Below are 25,283 nucleotides of genomic sequence, written 5' to 3' on the forward strand. Positions count from 1 at the left end.
TCATGAGTGGTTTCCACTAGGGACGCCGTGAGCTCCGTATCTCTTGCACATACTCGTGCAGTTCGCGTCTTCTGTTTACACGCGAGGAAGCGCGACGCTGCGGTACTCGTAGTTCGCCGGAGGAACGCGGCTCGGAGCTGTTCGCACAGCTGAGCCAGGATGTGAAACATCCAGGGGGATGTCGCTTCCCGAGTGTACACCCAACTCTTAGCACGACCGCTAAGGTTGGAGAGTGCAAAAGCAACACGCAGTTGCTCGGTCGAGATCAGAGCCGCGTCCATCGCGAGCTCTACTTCTCGGACCCAGAAGTGAAGGTTATCGCCTTCCTTCCCTTCATACGGCTTTACCTTCAGCCGTATTGGCTTCGGGTGAGGCGGGTTTGCTTCCGCCGCCGGAGCCTGCAGGTTCTCCCGCACATGCGCGATGAGGCCCTGCTCGTACGCGTCGAATGCATTGACGCGCTCGAGCTGCTCAGCCGGTGTTGATACCACCAGGCTCTGCAGGGCCTCCATCCCGAAGATGCCTGCCATCTTCCGAACCGACTCGAACTGAGAGTGCGTTTCATATGGGAGAAGTTCGTTTCCTATCCATGGCAACGAACTTCGGGGTTTCAGGTAGTCTACCCGCGGGGGCGGGAGGGTGTGACTACAAGTGCTACCAAGTGTGACGGGGTCACACAGCACCTTGCGCTAGAGGAAGTTATCTTCCGAGAGTATACAAACTCTCAGTGAACGGCAGTTCACAGGTCCCCTCTTTAATTAAAGAGAGCGAAGTGACCTAAATAAGGTAGATTGTAAACTGAGTATATTTATAGGTAGGTTAAGTTTGAGGTTAATACAAACTATCAGTTACCTATAGAAATGCAATGTCATTTAACCAATGGTTGGTTTTGAATGACCTTGGTACCTTGTACCAAATATCCCGGAGTATGACATGTCATACTCCTGAAGTGTGAAGTGTCACACTTCATGTAACCAGGGTACACTTAGTGCTACGTACCCCGTTACAGAGCAGATAAGCTCGAACAGCCAGTACCGGGACTGCAGCTGGTTTTGATCTTTGACAGACCCACCTGCCACAATTTCACAGCCTGTAACGTTGCCGAATGCGTCGTACAGATGATTGAAGCGAGTCCTGCGATTCACAAGAGCAAGTGTCAGAAACGAAATCCTAAAAAAATAAATACAAATACGCATTTACAAATGCGCCATACCAGTGAAACGCGTCGTAGAAATACTCGTGGGGTTCCATCGCCTTCTCGATCTCAGGAGCTGGAATTGTTCGACTGCACATCGTGTAACCCATCGGTGTTTGCAGGCGGAAAATAATCTGGATCGAGAAAAATGTCATCGGCATCTTCGGGATCACATGATCTCTGCGTATAATAATCAAATTGTCGTTCAAAACTTGCAGCACCTCGAACCGCGTACGAACCGATCGATCGAACGACATTACCGCCATTTTGTCACCATTCGAAAAGATTTTCCACGTCTGCGAAAGCAGATTGTCAGCGCTTTCGAGAGGGAATTTCTTTGTAAAGCAAAACTGAAGAGCCTGTACCACCTTGCGCTTATCTGTCCAGCCCATGAAACTCGCCCCGGTGGATACAAAATTGTCTGCTGCAAGGAACCGCTCGATCTCCTGATAGGCCGCGCGGACGATGGCAAAGCACTCGTCTGTTGTATGTTGTCGAAATGCCACGGACAAGGACGCACTTGGCGGAATTCCGCTGTTCCAAACCGCGTCCCGTCCATCTGATTGGCTTTGCAGAGTCTGCTGAAATTTCTCGTGAGTCAGAAGCAGTTCACGGAGAGCAACTCGGTCCTCTTCAAGTGCGTGAGCAACCAGCGACAACTCGGAGTATTCGCGCTGCAACTCGTCCATCGAAATCGAAGAAAAGCGTGATCTACCGTTGGAACTCGTCGCTTCTCTTCGTCTGGCCATCTCTGTGTACACGTCTTCAAGCTGCTTGACCTCGTGTCTCATCCTCTTGAGCATTTCCTGTCTCCTCTGCCTCGACTTCTTCTCAATCGCGGAGCGTCGCGCTCGTTTCGCTTCCGTCGAGTCTTTGAGTGTTGCGGGGTTCTTGATACTTGGACTGATACCGCCGACACCCGACGACGTCGACGGTGGTGGCGTTGCCATCCTCAGACTCGTTAATTCCTCGTCTTTGATCCAGTCCGGACGTGTGGTTACTATCGGCTCGGCGCTTTTATCCGTCTCGGAATTGTCCGCGAATTAACGCGATTCATTGTCGGAGTCAGCGGCAACATCATGAGATCCAAGTCTTCCAGCAAGTTGGCGTTTATCTCCATTTGTGTGGCGGTCTTGGTGGGAGCAAAAGGTCGAAAATAAACGACTGACGCGACCGACCCCACTTCGTTCTGACCCCAATGTAAATATGGAAAATTGTGCATGCTTTACCGTCAAGTAAACTTCATAATGCTAGATTTTTAGAAAACCTTTTTGTATCTTTCAAATTCTAATTTATGGAAACCATAATTTAGATTTGAAACCAAGGTTTTATTAATAATTAAAACTAATATTATACGTGTAGCAAAATAAATGTATCTTTGCTAAAGCCTGTAATGGATACCGCGATCACCGCTGTGTTTGCGCCTACCACGCACGAAGATGTGACGTCCGCTGTCATCTCAGACCTCGTATCGCTCGCGCGCAGCTCCGAGAACCGCTGTCCGCACGCAGACGCGCTGGCACGCGCTCTGGCTGTTGTGTCTCAATGCTACAGCGTCCCGGTGCCTTCGAGTGCAGCGTCGGGCATCCCGAAGGCGTTGACGGACGTTTGTGACTTGCTACAGCGCCACCGACTTTATGCAAATGATAACACGCCGTCTGTGTATACGCCCGAGCAGTGCGTAGCGATCGAGAATGGATTGCGGTTGCTGTGGACGCACGTGACGACGTATCAGCTACACGCTGCACTGATTGACGTGGTGCGCATCATCGACTTCATGCCGCGTGCTGTGGCCTTCTGGAAGCAGATGAAGAAGCGGACGGTGCGTGAAATTATTCAAAGAGGACCCATGCAGTGGATACTGTCGCGTGCGCAGAGAATCACGGTCGGAGAGAGGATCCGAAGCCTGCAAGAGACACTGGAGGCACATTTGGTACGGCTTTCTGTTCGTGACGAAGCGTGATAACGTATAGAAATAACGAGCGATTGTGCTGTCATACAGAGGAAGATTGGAATGCTGAAGGAGCTGACGACAAGGTGTTCGAGTACATTTGCGGACTACGAGCAATTGGCGGAGAGGATGAAGGAGGGCATGGCAATGTTAGAGTTTGTGTACAGCACCAACGGCATTTGTCCTCCTCGTAAAGGACACGGAGCTTTCAAGGCCCAAGACCCCATTCTCTTCACTGCATTTTACTTTGGTGCGTTTGGAACGTGCTTGGCCATACGTGGAAAGAAGTGTACACTAACAAAAGAAACTGCTGCTGACAGATGCCAACATCTTCGAGAAAGGGTGCAATGGGATAACTACCGGCGACGACGTAATGAGCTCGCTGCGTCGAGTAGAGAGAAACGTGGCTGCGTTCCGCTCTGCACAGACGCAGTTTTCTCGGTGTTTCCAAGCAGCTATGGCGCCGTGCCGTCCTCCGTCGAAGATTCGTCAACGTTGGCTTCAGGTCGCAGCTGTGGCGATCTGCCTCACTGCTGGAGGCTTCTGGGTGGTGAATAACCAGAAAGGGTTCCAGGCTGGCATTGTTGCGATGCGTGCGGCGCTGCAAGAGTTCTTCAACGAACACATGATTGAGCCTCTCCAAGCTATCTTCGAAGAAGTGGTGCTGAACCAGAAGCCAGAGATCCAGGACGCCATGGCGCTACTAGACACGAAGGAGAGTCTGCGTCGCATGTTGTCGGATTTCGTCAAGGACACGAACCCCAAGGTGCCATCTGCAGAGATGAAGCGCATCATGGACGAGATGGACATGTCGGTCGTGTCGCTGCAGTACGAGAAGCAGCTCGCTTCTGCCGTCAAGAACCTTATGACGGGAGACATCGTTCGCATGCTTCTGATTCAAGTGCAGTTCATCAAGAAGGAGCTGATGGTGGCCATGGGAGCCATCGACGAGTTGATGCACGCCAACCAGCTCAACATGCAGATGATGGCTACAGTCCCAACCTTCCTCGTCTTCGGTGGTTTGTACAAGCTGGTTACCTCGGCCTTCCACATGGTCTACAAGCGTATGAGTGATCGTCTGTTCTACGACTCCCACGAGATTGCTGGCTTCCTGCGTAACAACTTGCGCGACATCGAGCGTCTTCTGAACAAGCAGAACCGCGGCTCTGGCGTCAGTGATGAGGCGGTGCTGGGCGTCCGCGACCTTGGCTTCCTCATCCTGTTGCTGCATCAATTGCGTGATCTGTTTGAAGCCTACCGCGCACTGTTCCAAGAAGAGGAACAAGAGCGGTTTGAAGAGGATCTGGACGACCTCATTGGAGAAGGTCTGCTGGTCTCGCAGCAGTTGGCTGTCATCCAGCGCATGTACCATTCCCATCCGTTCCTGTACAGTACAAAGGCCAACAAGACGCGCTGGATTCTGGACTAAAGAGAGCAATCAAGCAGCTTAGCGTATTAGCATGACATCGAACAAATCTAGCTGAGCTGGTAATCCTGCGGCGAATAATACTCAGCGAGCAGACGATAGATGTAGGACGGCTGGTGAGCGCCTGTGTTAGTGATGAAAATCCTCACACACTCAGGTGGCACGTAGTCGTACGCCGGGTTCAATACCTCCAACTAGTAAACAAAGTAGAGCGAAACAACGTCAGTGAAGCAAGCCATCAACCACAGCAAGCAAGAGCAATTCGTACGTTGTCCACAGTGTCCTCGTAGTTGTAGATGCTAGACGGAGCCAGAAGTTCGCTCAGAACGTCGAGGTCGTGAGCGTACAGCGGAGACAATTTGATGAGACCAGCCACACAGACGACAGGCACCGAGCACTTCTTGGCAGCCAGAGCGATGTTCTGCAGGCCACTCTGCGCGATAAGACCGCCGTTGGCCACCACAGCTGCAGCTGGCACCACCACCTTGTTCACACGCGCCATCAAGGCGAAGACAGCGCTGTCCGGGATAACTGTTACGTGGATGCCACTCTCCGCCAGAGCATGTGCCATGTGCTGACCGTTCAGCGAAGGCGCAGACTCCACCACGATCACCTTGAACGAGCGCTTCTTAGCTGCTGTCTTCAGGAAGGCCTCCACCGACAGTGACTGTCCGAACGTCAGGATCACCTCACTGTTTATCCGATAAAATGAATATCAGCATTAGCACGTCGTTGTACGGGCTTGTTTCCAGCTATTACGTACTCTGTGTGAATGTATTCCATGGCCTGGTCTGCAATGTTGACGTGTAGACTGTCGATCTCATCGACGAGCTCAGCGATGCCTTCCATCACAGACTGTAATTGCAGAAAACGTCAATATTAATCGGAGAATCTCCCAATTAAACACCAAACTCACCAGCTTGAGGTCCGTAATGGGGATCGAGAGGTCCGTGTCGGTACCGGGCGTCAAGATCGTGCCCAATGAGCGCGACAAATTGTTATTACGGCTCGTAGGCGGGCCGGACACGGGCGCCACTGCGCTGCCATTAGCCGCATCCGCCGACGACAGCTTAAGTGCGTTCGAGTGCTCCTCACGAATGATGTACAGCACGCGACGCACCACGTTGCCGATAGCTAGCTCGTGAGCGTGCGCCTTGGTGAGCATGTGACCGAGTTGACGAATCTTCTCCAAAATTTCCCCAGCTGTCGACCACTCCACCGTCTCCAGCTGAAGCAGCGTAATATAATACTCGTCAGAGCGTATACTTTACTCCCCATTGTCATCATGAATACACACCACTTTGCTCAACACGCTGGTGGTCATCTTGGCCGTCTCGTACGATCCATGCAGCTGTCTGTATATACACTTAGTTCCTGCGTCCTTCACCCCACTACAGCGCATGCAAGCGACACGAACCTGCGCTTCAGACTCAGCACCAGCTCGTCCACGAGTTCGCGCACCGCAGGCCACTCGTCCAGCCATTCCTCGAGCTCCTTAGTCGGCGCAGCCATTTTGACAATATTTTTCCTTTGTGGTCCACCAGAGTGCGGAATAACAAATAGTAGACCGTCCTCTATTCGGCGCTATTGTTTTCTTGAAACGGAATATTCCACATTAGAGAATATTAGGACTAACAGCGACATGGTGCTGGGGCTGCTACTCCGCGATGAAGAAGAGCGGCGTCTGTCGTTCGACTTCGAGATGCTGCTGCCAGAAGACGGTGACGACCGTATGGATAGTGGAGAGCACCGGAACGGCGCCGTGGTGGGCGTAGGCGGCGCTACGTTTGGCCACCAAGCAGCCAAGAAAGATTTCAAGCGCGGCACCGTCGTGTGTCGCCATTGGCTGCGCGCGCTGTGTATGAAGGGCGACAACTGCGAGTTCTTGCACCAGTACGATATGTCCAAGATGCCAGAATGTCGCTGGGGAATGGAGTGCCAGGTGCCCGAGTGTCCTTTCAGACACGTCCCCGACGAGGAGCGCGTCGAATGCGCCTTCTACAAACAGGGCTTCTGCTCGCACGGCTCCAGTTGCCGCTACAGACACATCAAGTTGGCCAGAGAGGAATGTCCCGAAACGGCAGACTTTGCTCTGCAGGCCAAAGTGGCAGACGAAGAGAACGTCAAGCGCAGAAAAGCTCAGCCAGTCAACGAGTTCTTCAAGATCGCGATCTGCAAACATTGGGAGAAAATGGGTTCGTGTCCTTTCGGTGACGAGTGCCACTTCGCTCATGGAGAGACGGAGCTCCGGCCGTTTCCTAAGGGTGAAAAGGAGGAGAAAGAGGCGAGAGCAGGTCGACCTGGAGGCCATCAAGGACCCGCGTTTAATGGTGGAGATCGACCGCACCAGGGCCCACCGCCAGGTCCACAGCTGCCGGATGATGGCAAGATGGCCAAGTATTTCCTGCTGCAGTCGGCTAGCTACTTGAATCTGGCGCATTCCGTGCATCATGAACGCTGGGCTGTGCCTCCGGCTGTGTTGCAGCAGATTAAAATGGCGTCGGAAACGTCGGATGAGGTGTTTTTATTCTTTGCAGTTGGACCAAGCAAGCATTATCAGGGTGTGGCGCGTTTAGTGAATGGTGCGATGTCAAGTGCTGATGCATCAGCTGGAGAAGATCTCGCTGCAGGTGTTGTACCCTACGAGGCGGACGGTAAAGCGGAGTGGGCTGGCTCATTTGGTATCGAATGGCTTCGTATCTGCGAATGTCCATGGGAGCGACTCGCCCAGTTTGAAAACAAGCAGCTGGCTGTTTCGGAATGGTACGAGGGTGTTGTAGGAGGGCATTCTATGGTGGTCATGATGGTTCTAATGGTGATTATCTCTGTTGTTGTATATTACAGTCCGAATGGCCAGGAACTTGATGCTGAAACAGGTCACGCATTAGTGCGCTTGTTGTTCAATCAGCCTCAGATTCAGCTCCATTATCGATCCGTGGAGGACGAATCGAAGCTTCCTGGAGGCGCAGAAGAGCTCGCTACGCGACGACGGGAAGCGGCAGAGAGTTTGTTTGGCGCTCCTGCTGGACCTGGATTCGGTGGGCCGGCGCCAAGGTGGCAACCTTCACAGCCAGGATTCGTGTTCGCATGCACCACACAGACGATCGACGAATGCTTTGGTCGCATGCTGTTTGGACTTGCACAGGAACACGAGGGACTAGCACAGCAGCATGTGACTCCTGGCACTCCGCTATTCCTGCTTAATCAGTCGGACCAACACCTGTTGGGCATCTTCGAAGCTGTGTCTCCTGCCATCGTCAATATGATGCCTGGTGCATTTTGCCATGGACCGAACATGCCGTCACCGTTCCCCGTTCAAACGCGCTTTGCTGTCATGTTAAACGCTCCAGCACTACCCACGTCGGACCCGCAGATTAAGCGAGTTATTGGCGACAACGGAGTGGATGTCGGTCCGCTCTCGCTGCAAGCGACTCAGCAATTGGCAGACGTGTTTGCTGAGCGTAGCGGTGCTGCGTTCCCGCCGAACGGGCCACCTATGGGTCCTGGAGGCCCGGACCATTTTCGTGGTAAGCCACCGAGCGGCCCTAGTAGATCCAGTCACGATGGACCCAAAGACCCTAACGAGCCAGCATTCCTGGAGAAACTCGTCGTGGGAATCGAAAACGACAACGACTTTGGTGTAACGCGTCGCATTATTGGACCTGCCGGGTCGAACATGAAGCGCATTAGTGTAGAAGCCGGTGGGAATGCCAAGATCCGCGTCCGTGGTCGTGGCTCTGGGTCGAAGGAAGGAGGCCCAGAAGAGGCAGATGAACCGCTGATGATTCTGGTGTCTGCGGAGAACGAGCGCAGCTTCCGTATCGCGTGTTCATTGACGAGTGAGCTGCTTGCTGCGATCCACCGAGACTATCAAATGTTCCAGCAACACGGACCGCCCCAACACTTCCGTGGCGGTGGTCGAGGCCCTCCAGGTCGTGGCCACCATTAGTGATCTAGTGACGATCCTAGCACGCAACAACCACAAGCAATAAACGTAAATGTCACCCAAAGATATTGTATAAACTGGAGCGTAGCGTCTTGCTGCGTTCGTAGCTTACAGAACGCGCTTGGACGGCAGCACATTGGAGATGGACTGTGCGTACGACATCAGCCGCTTTACAGAGGTGAGATATTTGCGCTGGGACTCGTTGTTCATGACATGTGCCTGTTTGTTCGAGTTGATCTTCTCTCGACCGGTACGTTCGTGGATACCCACCATGGTAACACCGATGGGCCATGCCGCGTTGCCGATGGCCAGCTTGATGTAGGCGTCATTCGCCATCACGAACTCGCCCTGCCGACAAAACTTGACAATTTCTACCAGAATCGGCAGGATATCGGACGGCACTTGTCGGTGCTTGCAGAGCTTGAACAGTGGACGAATGTAGTCCTTACACTGCTTCATAGTCTTGACCGCGATCTTGCCTTGAGCTGTGCGCTTCACATGGTCCGGTCTGCTAGCCAGATCCTTCTCCCACCTCTGCAACATGCCCTTAAAGAATCGGTACACCATTTTATCAGCATCTTTCTCCTCGTCCTCTTCATTTCCGCCCCCTGTCTTGCTCTTCCCGCCATCCTCTGCGGTGTCTGCGATGTCAAATTCTTCAGCGTCTTCCGCCGCGTCGTCCGCTGTATCTTTCTGGTCTCCATGCACACCACCGTCTCCACCGACGAAGCGGTTGCGAATATCATGGCCTGCTCCCAGCTCCACCTCGTGTTTGGTGACAGCATCCATCTCCGCTCGGCGGAGACGCGTCATGCGATCCTTCATACTCTCACCAAAGAGAGTGATGGGCTCGCCCAGTTCTCGCAGCCGTCGACGCAGATCTGGCCATGACAAGACAGCCTGGCTCTCTTCCTTCACTTGTGTCTTGTCATCGGTACGTTCTGCAGCTGCTTCCTGCGCTTGTTGACTGCTGCCGGCGCTCTCAGTCTTCTGGTCCAGTTTGCGTTTCTTGGACGGAGCCTCCTTCGCTTTCTCCTCTTCTTCAAGCAGTGACTCCACCTCAGCGCGACGCAAATACTTCTCTTTCTTGCTCTGTCTCTTCTCCTTAACTACCGAGACCTCCCGCTTCTTGGCGGCCATCACCCGCATTAACGCCTCCATGCTCAGCCGCTCCAGCAACGTTGGCGCGAATGTGTATACAATTATCCGAAATAAAATGAAAGTAATTTATATAATTTTGTTCAAACAATTTGAAATGCTACAGAAAAACTACCGGTAGGAGTTTCAAATTACAAAACAAAAAACAAAACTCTTGAAGTGACCATCATTCTTTCTTAAATTGAAGCGGCGTCACCACTTTGCCATCATGATGATGTCCCTGCTAGAGAAGGAGGCGCGCGACCCGGTGGAGGTTTTGCGGGTCAAGCTCAAGGACTCGACGTCCACGTCGCTACTCAACTCGCAGCTGGTAAATCACGCGGGTGTTTGATCTGTGAACAAAGCCATAAAAACACAAGAATTAACGTAGTTTGGAGGCAGCTGCAAGAGATCAAGGGCGACTACATGGCCAAGCAGGACAGCACCACGGGGCAGCTGGCAGGCTTCGTGCAGGCCCAAGTGGACGAGATCGAGCGAGCCAGCGCGTTGCTGGAGCTGGAGACGCCAGTGAAGCAAATTGTCACGAATCTCGACGACTTGGGACTGAACTGTCGCCGCATGAACGAGGAGCTCGGAGAGAAGAAAGTTTCTTCGTCTGGTGTGAGTATCGCTCGACGGAACTTGAAGGAGCTGGAGCACCAGATGGTGCTCTACGACGAGCTGCCAAAGAGCGTGCAAGCACTCCACGATGCCTTAGACGGAGGACTCACGAGCTTCGTGGACGTCTACACCAAGTGGCAGGAAATCGATGACTGGAGGCAGAAGATGCTCCACGAGGTGCGTTAAGAAACTGTGTTAGAAACGGCTGAATGGTGCTTATTAACGTCTTGGGTTTGTGTAGCTAAGTGTCGCTGCAGTTGAGAAGAGCGACGAACTCGGGAACAGGTAAATGCTTCGGTTTCTACATATTTTACGCTTCAGAAGACTGAGTTTTAGGCTGTGTTCTTACGTTTAGCAAAGCTCAGGCTCGTGTAATGGCGTCCATGGGGTCCAGATTGAGTGCTATTGAGAGCGTGCAAAGGCGCATCTACGCTGAAGTATGGGGATGCATGCACCACTGTGTGGAAATCGCGCAGTATGGCAAACAGCGACTCACGGACGCGTTCCAAGTGCTTGATAGGATGGAAACACGCCGTCTGCGCTTTGTGGACTCGAAGAAGGACGTGTATCTGGACAACCAGCTGAAGCCTGTGGCTGAATTCAACATAACAATTCGGGAAAGATGCAGGACTGAGGTCATGACGTCACTTGCAAAGCGTATCGAAGGCATTTTCCGCGCTGCAGAGAGCGAGGCTGAGGCTAGTAACAAAGATTTGTTCACTCCGGTGCTTGAGGCTGCGACTCAGTTGATGGTGGACTTGGAAATCGTGCAATCCGACGTGGCGCCGTGCTTTCCGAGCGAGATCGATGTGGTCCATTTGTTTACGAGCACATACAACGCACAACTTGATAACGAGATCACCAAGCTCAGCGAGCGACCCGACGTGGGGATAGCTCAGCGTCTCCAGATTGTCCAATGGATCGACTATTACAACACGGAAATCATCAAGTACAAGCATTCACGAGCGTCAATTGTACTGGACAGAACTTCCCAGGAGCTCATGGAGGGTTATCTCGACGAGATTAAGGTTCAAATCCACACGTGGATAACCAATATCTGGAGACGAGACGAGGAGTGCATTGTGGGGCCACAAGGAGGGCTGCAGTCAACTCGTCCCAACGACATTGTGAATATACTAAAGTCGCAGATCTCGATCGCGCAGGAGTGGCTGAGTGGGCGATTGGTGGGGTGCGTCGTCGCAGCATGTCTGCATGTGCTCATGGAGGAGTTAAAGATCCGGTACGACAGCATCGCTGGTAAACTGGAGACGGTGGATGCAGAAATGCTGTGCACCTTCATCAACGATGCAGAGATTCTACAGGTATGAAGCGAAGTTGAAGCTTGAGAGAGAGAGAGAAAAGAAAACTGCTAATTTCTTTGACAGGCAAAATGTCCAGAATTGGTCGAGGAGATTTCGTTCGCGGAAACGGATTCGGAAGAGAAAGAGGCGTTCGACACGTTCATGGGAGACAGTTTGGACACCACGTCAACTGACATTGTCGCCTTTGCCACGAGCGCTTGTGACCTCATTGTGAGCAAGATTTTCCACGAGGTGGAGCAGGTACGGAGACAACGAACGCTTGAAGCGACTGTGTGGCTGTTAACGGTCTGTTGTTACAGGACACTACGAAAGTATGGTTCTCAAAGAAATGGGACGAAGGAGCTCCAGTGGTTGAGACGCTATTAGCCACGCTGGACGACTACTATCCTGACTTGAAAAAGTGGATCTTCGGCTCCTTTTTCTTCTCCAAAGTCGTTCGTCAGTGCTTGAATCGGTGCGTAAAAGAATACTGCGCGAGACTCATTCAACGCACCCAGCCCTTCTCCAACCCCGTCAGCACAGCTGCTACCGTCGACAACGACTTGCACGTAAGGACGCGCTTGGCTTGGGTCCATCTACTTGTACACGAACGAACTAACGCTGTGTGTGTAATAGAACTTTGTTGAGTTCTTCAACAAGTACAGCGCCGACCTCCGTCGCACAGGGATCCGCTCGGAGGAGGACATTAAAAGGGAGTTCACCTCATTGCAAGTGATTAGCTGCACCTTACGAGGAGAAGCTCCTCCAGACACTAGTCAAGAAACGGGGGAAATATTGCGTCAAGTTATCAAACTGATCAAAACCACGTCCACGCAAGAAGCGTCGGGGCACAAGGCAAAGGACAAACCGGTGAAGGAAGCAAGTGTTAAGAAGAAGCGCTTTGGTGCCATCTCGAAAGGCAAGAAGAGCAAGACCAAAGATAAGGCTGATGCAGCTAAAGCGGGGGCTTCGGAGGCTGGAAAAGAGTCGAGCTCGCGTGCAAACTCCTTCACTCAGCACGACGAAGACGGCGACAGCTTTACCGTACAGAAACTGGATAAGGCCTCGTTTTTGGGCAACTGAAAAGACTGCAAAGGGGTTCGATGGCTGTGGATTTTCAAATTCCCTGTGCTGATCCCTTTTCTTCTCTTCAAAGTGTTTGCAATCGCAGCTCCAATTGCAGATACAGTTCCTTCTCTGTGAAGAGATGAATGCGCTTGCGTTTCGGGTCCATTGGCTTCTGATAAAGCTCCAGCACAGCAGGTCCGTCTTTGATCTCGTCCATCTCGAGTAGCGCCCAGCAGCGACAACTTTTTTTACGCTTCTTGGCTTTGTAGTGGAAGAACTCAAAGGTAATGGCAGCTCCGTCTGAATGGTGAAAAAGGGAGAGGTGTCAGAGTATAGTTTTCAATTTGGAGGAGGCCTACAAACCGACGTACGATCCTCCATCTTCCTCAAATTTGTGGCCAGCTGAATGTTGGTATTGAACGTCACATACTGCGGCTCTTTGCATTCCCCCACTCCCGTCTCACGGGTCTCCTCCATGGCTTTACCACTGTAGTCTACCAAGGAACCAGGGTACAAGTCATGAGTTGATCACTACAGTAGACCTCTACAAGCTGCAGACTCACCGAAGACAGAGACGGCCATGGTCGGGTTGACGTAGACACTGGCGTCTTTCAGACCGATTTTGGTGATCCGGATGTCCAGATACGTAGCTCCAGGAGATCGCAGCACTGCAACCTGCGTCGTTGCGTTCACCAATTCGGCTGCAGCACATTCGTCCAGGTCGGTATCTCCCCCAACGTCTTTCGCTTTGTCCATCGAGCCGCGAGTCTTGGCCCTCATCGCTCGACTGACATCAAGCGGGAACACCTCTGGCTCGTCAGACAGCGCCTTGCAAAGAGCTACACCAAAAACGGTATTAGCTGGAAACCCTCATTGTGAGCTCTGTAATATCTTCACACCTTCCAAGACATCTTCCATGTCTTCCTTTGTAGGCTTCCGTTGGCCATCGACCGAGCTCAGACACTTAACTCGCATCTCCATTGACACGATAACCTTCTCAATAGTTTCCTGATAAAAAAACATTATTTTTTTTATTAAATTCGCCAGCCATGGGAGCTCCTTTTCACGCTTTACCTTTTGCACTTCTGTAAGACGTTGACAAGCTGGTAAAGCTTTCGTGACCCGACCAGCCAGTCTGCAAAACGAGCTCCAAGTAAGTAAAAACCAATCTGCATAAGGCTGAAGTATTGACGAACCGTTCGTAAGCTTCGACTGCTTCAAGCACTTGACCCCACGCATCCGTGTCAACTGCTTGCTGCAGACTCTTGCACCAGGCTGCGTGGAGCTTCAAGACGTCCTCCATCTCGTCTGCTTGAGGTCGCGACATCTTGCCGACAAAACCGTTTTCAGAGAGGTCGAATAACGCTCAGAACGTCAATGATATCTTTATTACAGTTTGTACATGGTTTCTAAGTCCATTGTTGTTGTTGTTTCGATACCTGTCTTCCTCACGGCAATGCGCGCTTTGCAAGTTGACGATGCAAACGCATCCACCGAGCATGGAGTAGCTGTTTGCGGAGTTCTTCTTCAGGCAAAACATGAAGCAAAAAGTCCACGAGATACGTAGCACCTTCGAGTCCGAAAGCCACCTCCAGATACTGCATGAAAAAGCGAGCTGTAGTTCGTCCCTTGCCGAACTGACGAGCTTGTCGCTGGAAGAGGTAGAACAGGTTGGGATTGTGTTGGCAATCGTCCCAGACTGCATCTAAGATGGCTGAATTGAGGGAGTCTGCCACGTCAAAGTCAAACGCTAAGGCCAAGGCGTCCGCTCCACTGGAAAGCGTTCGCTCGATCTCCGCCATAAAGCGCCGATCCATCTCGTCGACTCCTTGCCACATTCGTCTCCGTTGTCGCTCTGTCATCACCATCTCCTCTTCGCTTTCCACGTCTGGCATTATGCCCGGTACGAGACGTTCTCGTTCAGCCAACAGATAAAACCCATTGACACACACGAGGGTAGGGAGAATGTAGCCAAACGTCATACTAACCCGACCACCTTTGCGAATCGACCGGAGACCAGCAAGTGGCAGAATATTCTGCTCCGACCCCTCGTGATCATTCGTAACCAGAAAGATGGACAGATCCAGCATCGTAGCCAGCAGCACGAGCTCCAGTGCGCCCACACGTAGTTGTCGTCGAGATTTAAACTCGTGAAGTCTCTTCTTCAGATCCACAGCAGAAGTTCGGAAATGTCGTTCCAGTGTGTGCACATGAAGCAGTCCGAAGTTCGCCAACGTTTGACGTAGCAGCTCCACACCTACAGACAGCTGTAGATGGTCATTTGCAAGAGCATCTGTAGCTTCCCGTTCCGACGTTCCATTCGGCTGTGTTGTCTTCACTGGGAACCCCGTGAGTGCATCGTACAATCGCTTGTCCAAGTCGTTAAGCTGCTGCAATTTATACAGCACACAATACAGCGCAGTGAGTGCGCCTTCCGGGGGTGCGTACGTTTGTTTGAAGCCGCGAAGACGCAACATGCGCATCATTTTGTTGTGTGTGACTCGGAAGGGCGACACTCGGCAGGCACACTCGTACTTAGTGCACATGGCCATGTTCCGGGACTTGTCGTCCATGAGGTTGGCTTGGAGCTCGTCCAGTTTGGCGTCGTCACTGCGTCGCTCCTGCATCCGCGACGGTCTCCGCTGTCGGATCAGCTGTTCGCTGTCTCTGTCCTCGAATTCCTGTTCGAACTCGATCCCCTCCAAGGCGCTGTACTCACTGCTGTCCACTGTCCCCATTGTACCGTTCATTCTTCCTTTGGCGTCTTCGTCTCGATCTCTGTAGTCCAGACACAAGACGCAACTCTCGAACTGGTTGGGTAGTACCGTCGTCTCGGCTGTGATTAAACCCACATCAAAGTTGCAAAAGCATCGCAACACCAGCGGCGCTCGGGGGTCCAAGAACCTCGTGAGTCTCAAGTGTGAACTGCTCAGTAATCGCTCCAAATAGTCGTTAAGTTCGGCACAGCGTTTAGCGAGAAACTTGGCACTGCGATGTCGACGTAGCCATGTTCGTCTCCGATGGGGCGGAGGTGGTGCCAGTAGCTTCATATCCTGAGGAAATGCATGTCGTAGTTGTGCATCGAGACCCTGGAACTCGTGGAAACTACGGAAGACTCTCCATGAAGCCTGTAATTGAGTTCCTCCATGTCGGACACTGCGGAAAACCACGCGTGTGGCCAACAGGAATTCAGGTTGTGTCATTAGTGAGCTGTCGAATTGAGAGCCGTCGATGTGGACGCGCACCTGCAGAATTGCAGTCACATCGTGCACTGCAAGACGCATAGAAAAAGTGTAGTTATCGATGATTCAGTGCTATTTTTTTTTCAATTGACACCTGCGGTCTGTGCAGCTAATTGGCAACTGTGGTTTGACGGCGGTGGAGTCAGCGGGCAGATGGCTGCATGGTGCTGTGTGGGACCTAATCAGATGGACTATCTGCTCAGCTACAAAGCCACTTAGACAGGTGATACATTGATAGAGGTTGTTTATTTTTAAAACACAAGTCCGGAGCCTTTATCGCGGTATTCGATGTCAGAGACTGCCTTTTTACAATCGCTCCAAAGGACACAGCCATCTCTGCCGTTACACTCGTGTCAAAACCGGCGACAGGCTCCAAAACCGAGCCACGATCAAGGAAGTTGCGAAGGTCGGCGCTGAAGCAAATCGAGCGCCGACACGCAGCGTTGTAATACTGCAAGAGTAAGCTATCCACTGACGGTAACAAGCTGCAATTAGTCGTTTCCAGAGTGAATCCACATCGAGAACTTAAGATTCGGGATACCGAAAGGGTCGGACCTCCACGAAACGCTCTGCCATCTTTGCACGGAGCCCTTCCGCTATAATCCACGTCGCGGTGCCACATGGTCTACCACACTCACGTCGCAGGTTGCCGCATATTGAGTGTCCAACAGAGACCAAAATTTGCTGCTGTCGTCTGCTATGCGAAGCCAGCCGAGTAGCTGGACAGATGCTGCTCACTCGATTTAATTGCGCTCGTCGCAACCTTTATTATTGGCGCTTTGGACACAAGCCTTTCGAAACGGGGTCTCCGATAGACGATCAACTAATACATGTATTGTGCTTTGACCAATGTCTTTGGAGACACCGAACCAGTCACAATGGATAGAGTACATGTCTGCAAACCCGTCTCCGTTGAAGTCATACGAATAGAACACTAATAGCATCAAGACATCTTCTCGAGGCATAGAGCGCCAACTTGTCCACTCATGATAAGGATTAGAATATCCAAAATTAATACCATGGTACTCACTAACTTTCCTTGAAGATAATTGGGTACAAAAGGTAACTCAAATTTTGGCGCGGAAACTGACGCAATGGCGAGTCTGTCGGCAAGCGAGACCGAGTTCCTGGTGTGTCCAGTCACGAGACCTTTCTAGCAAGGTGGTCGCTGCTTATCTGTTCGTTCGTGCTCGTGTCTACCCAGGCGGAGCAGGAACTCATCCTCATCATGCCGCAGTTCCACCTGCGTGACAACAATGGCATGCTCAACTTCATTGGCGTACGTAACCCATAATTGCCAAATTAAATAATGGACAATTTTGACAAATTGGGTACTTTTGCGCAGGGCAACTTCGGACCCTTCCAGCCAGGAATTACCACCCACGTTCCGCTATGGCTAGCCATCATGCTCAAGCAGCTAAACAAATGCCGAATCCTACCACCCTCGTGGCTCTCTGTCGGTAGGTGAAAATGTACTCAGAGCGCTCGAAATGGGTACTTTTAATTTTTAATTATTTACCGTTTCCACAACAATTGCTACAGACTACCTAACGTCGCAACTGGAACGTGAAAAGAAGAGTGAAGTGTTTGAAGAACTTCCTTTCCACTACCTGGAGGTGGCGTCGCTGCTGCTGAAGAAGTAAGTTTTCGATACTCCCACTGTCATTTTTCTTTTCAGGTTTAGCTCACATGTTGTGTTTGAATGTAGTGCACCCGACGATTTGGACCAGGGAGAGCACTTGCGCTCGCTATTGGAAGACCTGCAGAACGTGCGACAAGACAAGATCCGCAACGGTCTGACCAAGATCGCCACCGACGTGCAGGGCGGAGGCACAGCTCTGGCCATTCAGATGAACAACATTTCCGCGCTTGAGATTAATTCGATGCGTGAATTCATGCTTGGGGTACGCTTGTTCCATCGATATGGATACATGGAAACGTTGTCGTGTGTTGACGTTGTGTGTGTGCTCTGCAGTCCCTGAACCAATTCTACCAGCTCTCACAACTCTCAGCAGAAGCTCGTGCGTTTATACGATTGTATTCTCAGACGACGCGGCCTGGCAATTACGCTGAACTTGGTGGCTATGATGCGTATTTTACACAGGTGACGACTTCTCCCAATCGCAGTCGCAATCGCAATCGCAGTCCCAAGGAATCTTGGAGTCCTCGTCAGGTATGTCGGTTTGGCATGTTGCGATGTGCCAATGTGGCCTAACGATTTGCCATTCATGTGTTCGAACAGCGGAAATGCCTGCAGCGCGTCGGCTTCTTCGTCGGCATCGTGGATAGTGACGCACGCGAGTGTGTATCAACGACACTGTTCCTGATACTTGCAAGCGAGGGGTCAACAACTGATAGGGTATTACTGGAAAGTTTTATATTTGCAGCGTTGCGCACCTCCAATAGCTCATGGGGGCCGTGCATACTTGTCGTAATGGCAACGTCTAGTCGATCCATTAAAACTTCAAAATTTCTCATGAAAATGACGAACTTACGTAGGGGTATCTGACATGTTAGAAATTGAAATGGAGCTGGCACCTCAAGAGCATGGAGCTTATAACGCTGAGTCCACGCAAGTCAGATCGTCATGTGCTTGAACTGTCCCCTACTGGGCTGCTTCCAAACTAACGTTACTTTACTGATGGTTGTTGGTATCCGCAACCTAAAAATTAATCGTCGTTTTTCGTTGTGCGGTTGAGCGTTGGGTGCACCCAATTGTGTCCAGGAATTCTTCGACGATATCTGCGTACACACGGTGGCTGGAGGCTTCAAAAGGCAACGGTGGGAAGGAGTTGCATCCAATACTAATGCAAAAATGGCGACGCCTGTATTTGTTGTCGGCGGCAGCTTTCCCAATGAGCTGCGCCTCGACGACGTTTACTACTTATTCACTATGACGCTCTGCGTACATAAGGGGGATACAGGCATTTATTTTGCTCTGTGGACTTGGACTGGCAGCGCTTGAGAGGACTAGAACGATGAAGGGCCCTACCGATGCTTGCCTCCTGATTTCCTCTTGCGCATTTTGCCGTCCTTGCTCTTGTTCGATTTCTTCTTCTTGTTGCTCGACTCGAACTCTCTTGTCTCCAACATTGGCACTGCAGCGAAATCGAGTTGGGCTTGTGCCTGCTTCTGCAGCTGTGAGAACGGGGTGGGCACTGGCACAGGGTTCACCATTATGACGTCTGGGTTCTTCAGCTGCAAAGCTTCCGCTGCCGCTCGTTCCCGCTCCCGTTTGTCTTCCTCCGCTGCTGCCACGCAACACACGCCACACAGCACGGCGCACACCAAACATCCGCAAACATCCTCGGCGTCACTCATTCGGAGGTCTGTAAAATAACTTGATAGTAAACGCTAGACGCTTTGCAGTCACGTGCCACGTCGCCGGTAGGTTGGGTAATGCCACCCGAACATGTAGTTGCGTTGCTGCTCAAACGACAGTCGTTCGTTCAGAACGAAAAGCTGGGAGCTTTAACCCGCGAGATGGTTTTGGAGTCGGACGATAGAAACGGCGTGGATAATGACGCATCCCAAAACACAGACCGTGTCGGTGCGTGAATCAAGATCACCATGCAACACCGCGCTCGGCAACAAGGCAACAATGGGGGAAAGCTAGGAAGAGTTCGGTTTAAGGCTGAACCTCTCGCGTCTCTTCAAGATCCGCACCTTAAGCGTACTTACCAAGTTCGCACATAACCGAGCACTGATAATACCTTTTTTCGTTTTTCATTGGCCACGATGCCATTTTGTCAAGTGCCCATTTGCAACCATGGCGGACGGGAATCTGTGGCGCGACCGCAACAAAGTGTTCGTGGCGGGTTTGCCAGTGCACGTGGACGACAATGCGCTGTACGAGAAGTTTAAGCCGTTCGGCGAGATGCACCAGTCCAAGGTGGTGTATGACCAGAAGACGGGTCGCTCGCGTGGCTTCGGCTTTGTCACTTTTTGCGAATACACCAACGCTCTTGACGCCGTGGATCAGCTGAACCAGTCGAAATGGGAGAAACGAACACTCAATGTGCGCTTTTTGCAGCCAAAAAATGGGTCCGACGCAGGCGGAAATGGAGCAGCTGCCATTGCGAAACGACCGACGAAGGTCATTGGCCCTCGCCCTGAGGGATGCACCACTATATACGTTGGCAATCTGGCGTACGATATCACAGAAGAGGTGTTGCGGAAGGTGTTTGACAAATGTGGCAGTATCCGCGCTGTCCGCTTTGCCGAGCACATTCAAACGAAAGAGTTTCGAGGCTTTGGCTATGTGCAATTCCACGAGGAAGGGCCGTGCGAAGCGGCCGTCAAGCTGGACGGCATGGTGGTTATGGGACGACCCATGAGCATTGACTACGGAGCGAGAGATGAAGGATACGCGCAAGCGCGAGAAGAGCTGCAAAAGAAGCTGAAAAAGGGAGTTTGCCACAAGTTCCAGCAGGGGCAGTGTACGCGCGGAGACGCCTGTAAGTTCGCCCACGTAATGCAAGACCAGGACGCCGAAGAGCTGGTGCAGCCAGCGGAACGACCGGTGAGTGGAATTGCCACTCCCGGTGCTTCGTTGGGCGCAGTCGAGTCAGAATCGACGGGGCCAATGACAGAGCAGACTCAGGCAACATCAGATGCGCCGGTTTGCATCAATTTCCAAAAAGGAAAATGCAAGCGCGGGGCGGCGTGCAAATTTCAACATTTGCATGGCAATGGAAATGATGAAATGTCACTGGAAGAAAATGTGAAAATGGAGACGGTGAGGCAGGACGCGGCTCCTGAGGAGGAGGAGACTCAAGCTGACGAAGGAGCCCCCGTGTGCGAGAACTACCAGAAGGGCAAGTGCAAACGTGGAGCAGCATGTCGATTCCGCCACGTTGCTGCACCAGCTGAAGGTTATCAGGAGCCTGAGGAGGAAAGCTGGAAAGCTCCAGCTCGAGTGGCACTTCCAGTTGCTGCAGTTGCCGAAGTGGCGGTGTGTAGGAACTTCCAGAGGGGGTCATGTATGCGCGGCGCGTCATGCCGCTTCGCACACACTGGTCAGGCACCACAAGCGGCTCCAGCAACGGCAGTGGAGGAAGTGAGCGAGTACCAGAAGCGATTCCAGAGCGTTTGCTACAACTGGCAAAGCACCGGATCCTGTGCACGCGGAGAGAATTGCCCCTTCCAGCACGATGGTGCTTTTGAGGAAGTGGAGACGAAGAAGATCAAGCAGGAGGCGGTTGAAGCAGTTGAGAGTGAAGATGATAGCTCGAAAAAGCATAAAAAACACAAGAAGGACAAGAAGCGAAAAACGACTGAAGATGACGACGAGAAGAAACTCAAGAAACACAAGAAGGAGAAAAAACACAAAAAGCACAAGAAACATGCAGAATAGAGAGACTACTGTACGTATTCGGGATCCTTAGACAGTTAGCCTTGATAGAAGACACACCTGATACCTTCATCCTGCTGGGTTTGCGTCCTTCTTTACGTTTTGATCACCATGGGAGCGTCGGCATTGAAGAACTTGCCCGAGTTTCCAAGAGACAGTGTGGCCACATTGCCAGTTATGGCTGCAGCAGCATTGAAAGGCTTGATCCCACCCTGATGGTTGCTCATGTCCGTGGCTACGTAGCCAGGATTCATGGTCACGACTGCGACGTTGCTCTCGCGCAGATCCATCGCAAGCGAGCGAGTGACCATGTAGAGTGCAGCCTTGTAGCCAGGATTCATGGTCACGACTGCGACGTTGCTCTCGCGCAGATCCATCGCAAGCGAGCGAGTGACCATGTAGAGTGCAGCCTTGTAGCCATAGTTGCCTTTAATTGTCTCCAGATCAATGTGAAACCAGTCTTCCCAACTACTTCAAAGTACTATTTAGGAAATAATGTTACTTCCTCTGGTCGGAAATGATCACGCGAAACTGACAAAATGACCAATCGCTTCAGCTCTATTTATCCAATACGGCATCTGATTGGACCAAACGGAAGCCCTGCACCTCCTCTTTTTAAAGCCACCGGGTGTGTTTGTCTGTGATCTCTGTGCTACCCTGTTTCCATTGCGGGTCTGCCGGCATTAATCCGATAATTACTTTTGTATTTATGGGCAAAACAAAAAAATGGTGTTTGGTTTTATCTTGCCAGTACAATACATGTAGATCTCATACCATTCGCACCGATACCAAGGAAAAAAATCATCGGTCTTGAGGTAATAAAACTAACGACATCAATCTGTGGAATTTCAAGCTTACTTAAGTACATGTACACTGCAGGTAGCTGAGTTATGAACCTTACAATTGCGAAAGTGTTTCCGTAAACCAGTGAAACCGGGATTAAAGCTTTTTGCTTGTGGTTAAAATACTTGGCGCAATGTCCTTCGGTTAACCAACCCAGTTGCAATGTGTTATCACTTTACTATTCCAGGGCAAGAAGAATCAATTCACTAAAATTGCCGATGCTCTTGAGGACAAATTGAAAATCTAATGGTTGAGGTTGCAGATTAGATAAATTAATACGAATTCTATGCTCAGCTCTTCTAAGTGTGTCTAAAATTTGACTCGGCTCAAAACTGTAGCAATGCCAGGCAGCGCCGGGGCCATCTTCTTCAGTTGCACGTTGCAAAAATTATAAAGTAATTCACAAAGTGGTAATCCACTCGTGCTGAAGCACTTGCGACGCGCTGATTCGTTTCTCCGGGTCCACCGTCAACATGCGGCGGATGAGGTCGCGTGCACTGTCGGACATGCAGACCCAGCCCACCGACTCGCAGTCGAATTCTCCCTTAAGAATCCGCTGCTGCAGTTCATCGTCCGTTGCATCGTCCGTGGGGTCGAACGGGTGAGTGCCACAGAGCACAATGTACAGTACGACGCCAAGCGCCCAGACGTCCATGGCACAGCCGGAATCCTGGTGTCCCATGACCTCAGGCGACGCGTATGCCGTCGTGCACACATCCATCTTGTGGCCATTACTATCGTGAAGACGAAACGACTGTCCAAAGTCAATGAGCTTCATCTTGTCGTTTGCAGCAGAATATTTTCTGGCTTCAGTCCGCGTGCACCACGCGCTTCGAGTGCAAGTACTCAAGTGTCACAGCCAGTTCCCGCACGAGGTCCTTGGCTCGTTCTTCTCCGAAGACGCCATTTGCCACCAGATCATCGTACAATTCTCCGCCCTGCACCAGTTCCGTGAGCAGTACATAGGCGTCCGAAGTCTCGAAGGCTTCGCGCATTTCCAGCACGTTGTGTGTACCGCCAACTTGCTTAAGGATATCCACCTCCTGCATGAAGTTTTCCTTTGTCGTGAGTTGTTTCGATACACGCTTAATGGCAACGCGGGCATTGGAGGCGCGGTGGCGTCCTACGTGCACAAGACCGAAGCCACCTTCGCCAATGACGCCCTCAAGGTCGTAATCCTGTTGCAAGCGACTGCGTGTTAGGCGCCATGAGTCCATGTGGCGCTCACTTGCGCGCTGCTGCTTGAGTGCGGTTGTCACGGCGTGTGGTACCATGAGGGAGCTGCCCATACCCATGCCCATGGGTCGACGCGCAGCATCAAGGCGCGCTGTTTCCTGCGTGTAGCCGCTGCAGGCCGCAGCAGCGGCGCAGACAGCGGCGGCGCCCGCCATGCGACGCGGTAGGCGCATGAAGCGCTTGCGGGAGCGATCGTTGAAGGCCATTGGGACGGCAGATTTTACTGAACCGTAATGTCGAGTGTGTCCGAGCTAGCAAAACACGGAATGACAACGGGAAAAGGCAACAAACTGACAGCGATCGCCAGCCAATCCTCTGGATTGAAACACCTACCCCTGAACCAAAAAAGTCTTTTATGTCAGACACGAGCGTGGCATAGACAATAGGACGACTGGCACTTGCAGTCGATTTTCTGCCGAGGACGATGTGTTGCCAGCAAAAATAGCACCAAGTGGTGCTTTCCAAAGCAATCGTGCCTGCATTTGGTGCGCACGTGATCGGGGAAAGGGACAGCAGCAACGTGGTACCTCGGTGACGCAGGCGAGGTGGCCTTTCTGCTTCGTCGCAGGTTTCTTAAAAAAAAAGGCCGAGTTTCGCATTCACGAGAGCGATGCTCGAGTGCACTTGAACTCTGCGACTTGCATAAGCATTCCCAATCCAATTTCGTGCCCGAGCGCTTGCATCGAGAAGGAAGACTTCATCGTGCGATCGGACCTGAGAAATACGTCGCTCCGGAGGAATTCAGCCACCCAACATCCAGTTCAGATTATTACCGCACTGAATGTTTGAGAAGCAATATGAGTGAAGTCTGCACTCGCTGCCCTGCCATACAAGCGTAACGCTGTTTTATTAATTAAAAAATACGACAAGGGAGCATCTTATGGTTCTGTACATGATAGCAATTCTGCATACGAAAGCCTCGTTAACTGTGCGTGTTGGTGAATCGGCGAAAAAATATTGTTCTATTTTTCAAGGGAACCCTTGCGAGTCGCAATGTGACGCAGTACAGTATGCTAAACGTGTTTTCAATTGAAACGCATGTGATTAAAGTTGCAGCCAGTCGTCATTGCGGCGTGAAACTCGTTGGGCCTCCGAGCCTCGTTCATGCATTCTAATATTGTGCCGTGCGCTGCCCGGGAAGCTCTGGATACATATATTACCGGTATTGAAAATATTGTTCTCCTTCGTTGTTGAAGTCGCTCTCCACGTCTCACTTAACAAGAGGGTTAAACAAGGTGGTAAAAAATTGAAAGTAGGAAAAACTGAACGAATTGTAATTATGCATCGAAATACTTGGGACACGGCAGAGGAGAAGGGGAGGGGCGCTGGCAGCGGCTTCGCACCAACTTCCTTGCTGCACTACATTTATTGAAAACTTACAAATTCGTAGTCATTTCCAATCAGCCGGTACGGATTCGTTGTCCTGAGTGTTTTTTTGCTTACTAACTGCTCTTATGCTTTACATGTGGCATATTTAGCACCTTATTTTTAAAACTAGACACGATTGCTTATTAATATACTGCTTTTAATTAAATAGGTCACTTGTAAATCTATTCAGAGAGGGATTAATATTTGAGACAAGAAGTATGGCTGCACAGTCTCAAATTTAGACTGTGCAGCCGATGCACAGTCTCGGCTATATTATGTTCTCTTCGCGCAGATTAGGCTAGCACGTTAGCGACCAAAACAAGTGCATTTTCGGGTACAAGAGCGTATGAAAAAACCAGAGTGATTGTCGGTGAGTGTGGCGGCAACTCGACTTTTTTAACTTATCTAAGCACCACTCAAGCGGCTTCACCGCGGTGTTCGCCTCGCCGCAATGTCACTCCCTGCTTCGTAAAGCCTTTCATATGTATGCACACCGGTCGATATCATTCTTTTTACAAAGAATCATTGACAAAAAATAACTACAATAAAACGCTTACAGGGACGATAATATAAGACTTAAGTATCTGTACCGGAGA

At 51.3% G+C, this 25,283-nt stretch overlaps 11 protein-coding genes across 11 annotated transcripts; 5 read left to right on the plus strand and 6 right to left on the minus strand.

Moving 5' to 3' along the window:
- Nucleotides 1-848: 848 nt before the first annotated feature.
- Nucleotides 849-2,374, minus strand: PITG_10478 (uncharacterized protein; the record flags this gene model as incomplete). The annotated part of the gene is made up of 3 exons (XM_002902217.1): nt 849-852; nt 1,000-1,134; nt 1,214-2,374. 3 exons carry the CDS (start codon nt 2,143-2,145, stop codon nt 849-851), a joined length of 1,071 nt encoding a protein of 356 aa, XP_002902263.1.
- A 214-nt stretch (nt 2,375-2,588) lies between these two features.
- On the plus strand, nt 2,589-4,575 carry PITG_10479 (uncharacterized protein; the record flags this gene model as incomplete). The annotated part of the gene is made up of 3 exons (XM_002902218.1): nt 2,589-3,128; nt 3,198-3,396; nt 3,467-4,575. 3 exons carry the CDS (start codon nt 2,589-2,591, stop codon nt 4,573-4,575), a joined length of 1,848 nt encoding a protein of 615 aa, XP_002902264.1.
- A 296-nt stretch (nt 4,576-4,871) lies between these two features.
- Nucleotides 4,872-6,075, minus strand: PITG_10480 (translation initiation factor eIF-2B subunit beta, putative; the record flags this gene model as incomplete). Its single annotated transcript, XM_002902219.1, has 6 exons — nt 4,872-4,892; nt 4,964-5,264; nt 5,336-5,427; nt 5,489-5,800; nt 5,870-5,927; nt 5,990-6,075. The coding sequence occupies 5 exons, from the start codon at nt 5,894-5,896 to the stop codon at nt 4,872-4,874; spliced, it is 753 nt and encodes a 250-aa protein (XP_002902265.1).
- A 139-nt stretch (nt 6,076-6,214) lies between these two features.
- PITG_10481 (uncharacterized protein) lies at nt 6,215-8,267 on the plus strand (the record flags this gene model as incomplete). Its single annotated transcript, XM_002902220.1, has 3 exons — nt 6,215-7,335; nt 7,417-8,099; nt 8,263-8,267. 3 exons carry the CDS (start codon nt 6,215-6,217, stop codon nt 8,265-8,267), a joined length of 1,809 nt encoding a protein of 602 aa, XP_002902266.1.
- Nucleotides 8,268-8,626: 359 nt separating this feature from the next.
- PITG_10482 (pre-mRNA-splicing factor 18, putative) lies at nt 8,627-9,689 on the minus strand (the record flags this gene model as incomplete). The annotated part of the gene is made up of 1 exon (XM_002902221.1): nt 8,627-9,689. The coding sequence occupies one exon, from the start codon at nt 9,677-9,679 to the stop codon at nt 8,627-8,629; it is 1,053 nt and encodes a 350-aa protein (XP_002902267.1).
- A 198-nt stretch (nt 9,690-9,887) lies between these two features.
- On the plus strand, nt 9,888-12,660 carry PITG_10483 (uncharacterized protein; the record flags this gene model as incomplete). Its single annotated transcript, XM_002902222.1, has 7 exons — nt 9,888-9,986; nt 10,058-10,453; nt 10,518-10,561; nt 10,632-11,598; nt 11,662-11,838; nt 11,898-12,146; nt 12,214-12,660. 7 exons carry the CDS (start codon nt 9,888-9,890, stop codon nt 12,658-12,660), a joined length of 2,379 nt encoding a protein of 792 aa, XP_002902268.1.
- A 67-nt stretch (nt 12,661-12,727) lies between these two features.
- On the minus strand, nt 12,728-13,948 carry PITG_10484 (axin interactor, putative; the record flags this gene model as incomplete). The annotated part of the gene is made up of 5 exons (XM_002902223.1): nt 12,728-12,945; nt 13,017-13,139; nt 13,209-13,473; nt 13,543-13,653; nt 13,838-13,948. 5 exons carry the CDS (start codon nt 13,946-13,948, stop codon nt 12,728-12,730), a joined length of 828 nt encoding a protein of 275 aa, XP_002902269.1.
- A 145-nt stretch (nt 13,949-14,093) lies between these two features.
- PITG_10485 (uncharacterized protein) lies at nt 14,094-15,929 on the minus strand (the record flags this gene model as incomplete). Its single annotated transcript, XM_002902224.1, has 2 exons — nt 14,094-15,255; nt 15,361-15,929. 2 exons carry the CDS (start codon nt 15,927-15,929, stop codon nt 14,094-14,096), a joined length of 1,731 nt encoding a protein of 576 aa, XP_002902270.1.
- A 1,052-nt stretch (nt 15,930-16,981) lies between these two features.
- On the plus strand, nt 16,982-18,515 carry PITG_10486 (DNA replication complex GINS protein PSF2, putative; the record flags this gene model as incomplete). Its single annotated transcript, XM_002902225.1, has 7 exons — nt 16,982-17,017; nt 17,092-17,166; nt 17,233-17,347; nt 17,430-17,526; nt 17,596-17,791; nt 17,992-18,060; nt 18,405-18,515. 7 exons carry the CDS (start codon nt 16,982-16,984, stop codon nt 18,513-18,515), a joined length of 699 nt encoding a protein of 232 aa, XP_002902271.1.
- Nucleotides 18,516-19,656: 1,141 nt separating this feature from the next.
- Nucleotides 19,657-21,243, plus strand: PITG_10487 (uncharacterized protein; the record flags this gene model as incomplete). The annotated part of the gene is made up of 1 exon (XM_002902226.1): nt 19,657-21,243. One exon carries the CDS (start codon nt 19,657-19,659, stop codon nt 21,241-21,243), a length of 1,587 nt encoding a protein of 528 aa, XP_002902272.1.
- Nucleotides 21,244-22,318: 1,075 nt separating this feature from the next.
- PITG_10488 (protein kinase, putative) lies at nt 22,319-23,575 on the minus strand (the record flags this gene model as incomplete). Its single annotated transcript, XM_002902227.1, has 2 exons — nt 22,319-22,861; nt 22,908-23,575. The coding sequence occupies 2 exons, from the start codon at nt 23,523-23,525 to the stop codon at nt 22,484-22,486; spliced, it is 996 nt and encodes a 331-aa protein (XP_002902273.1).
- Nucleotides 23,576-25,283: the final 1,708 nt, after the last annotated feature.

This window comes from Phytophthora infestans, genomic scaffold, assembly GCF_000142945.1.
Source record: "Phytophthora infestans T30-4 supercont1.18 genomic scaffold, whole genome shotgun sequence".
Taxonomy (NCBI): Eukaryota; Oomycota; class Peronosporomycetes; order Peronosporales; family Peronosporaceae; genus Phytophthora; species Phytophthora infestans.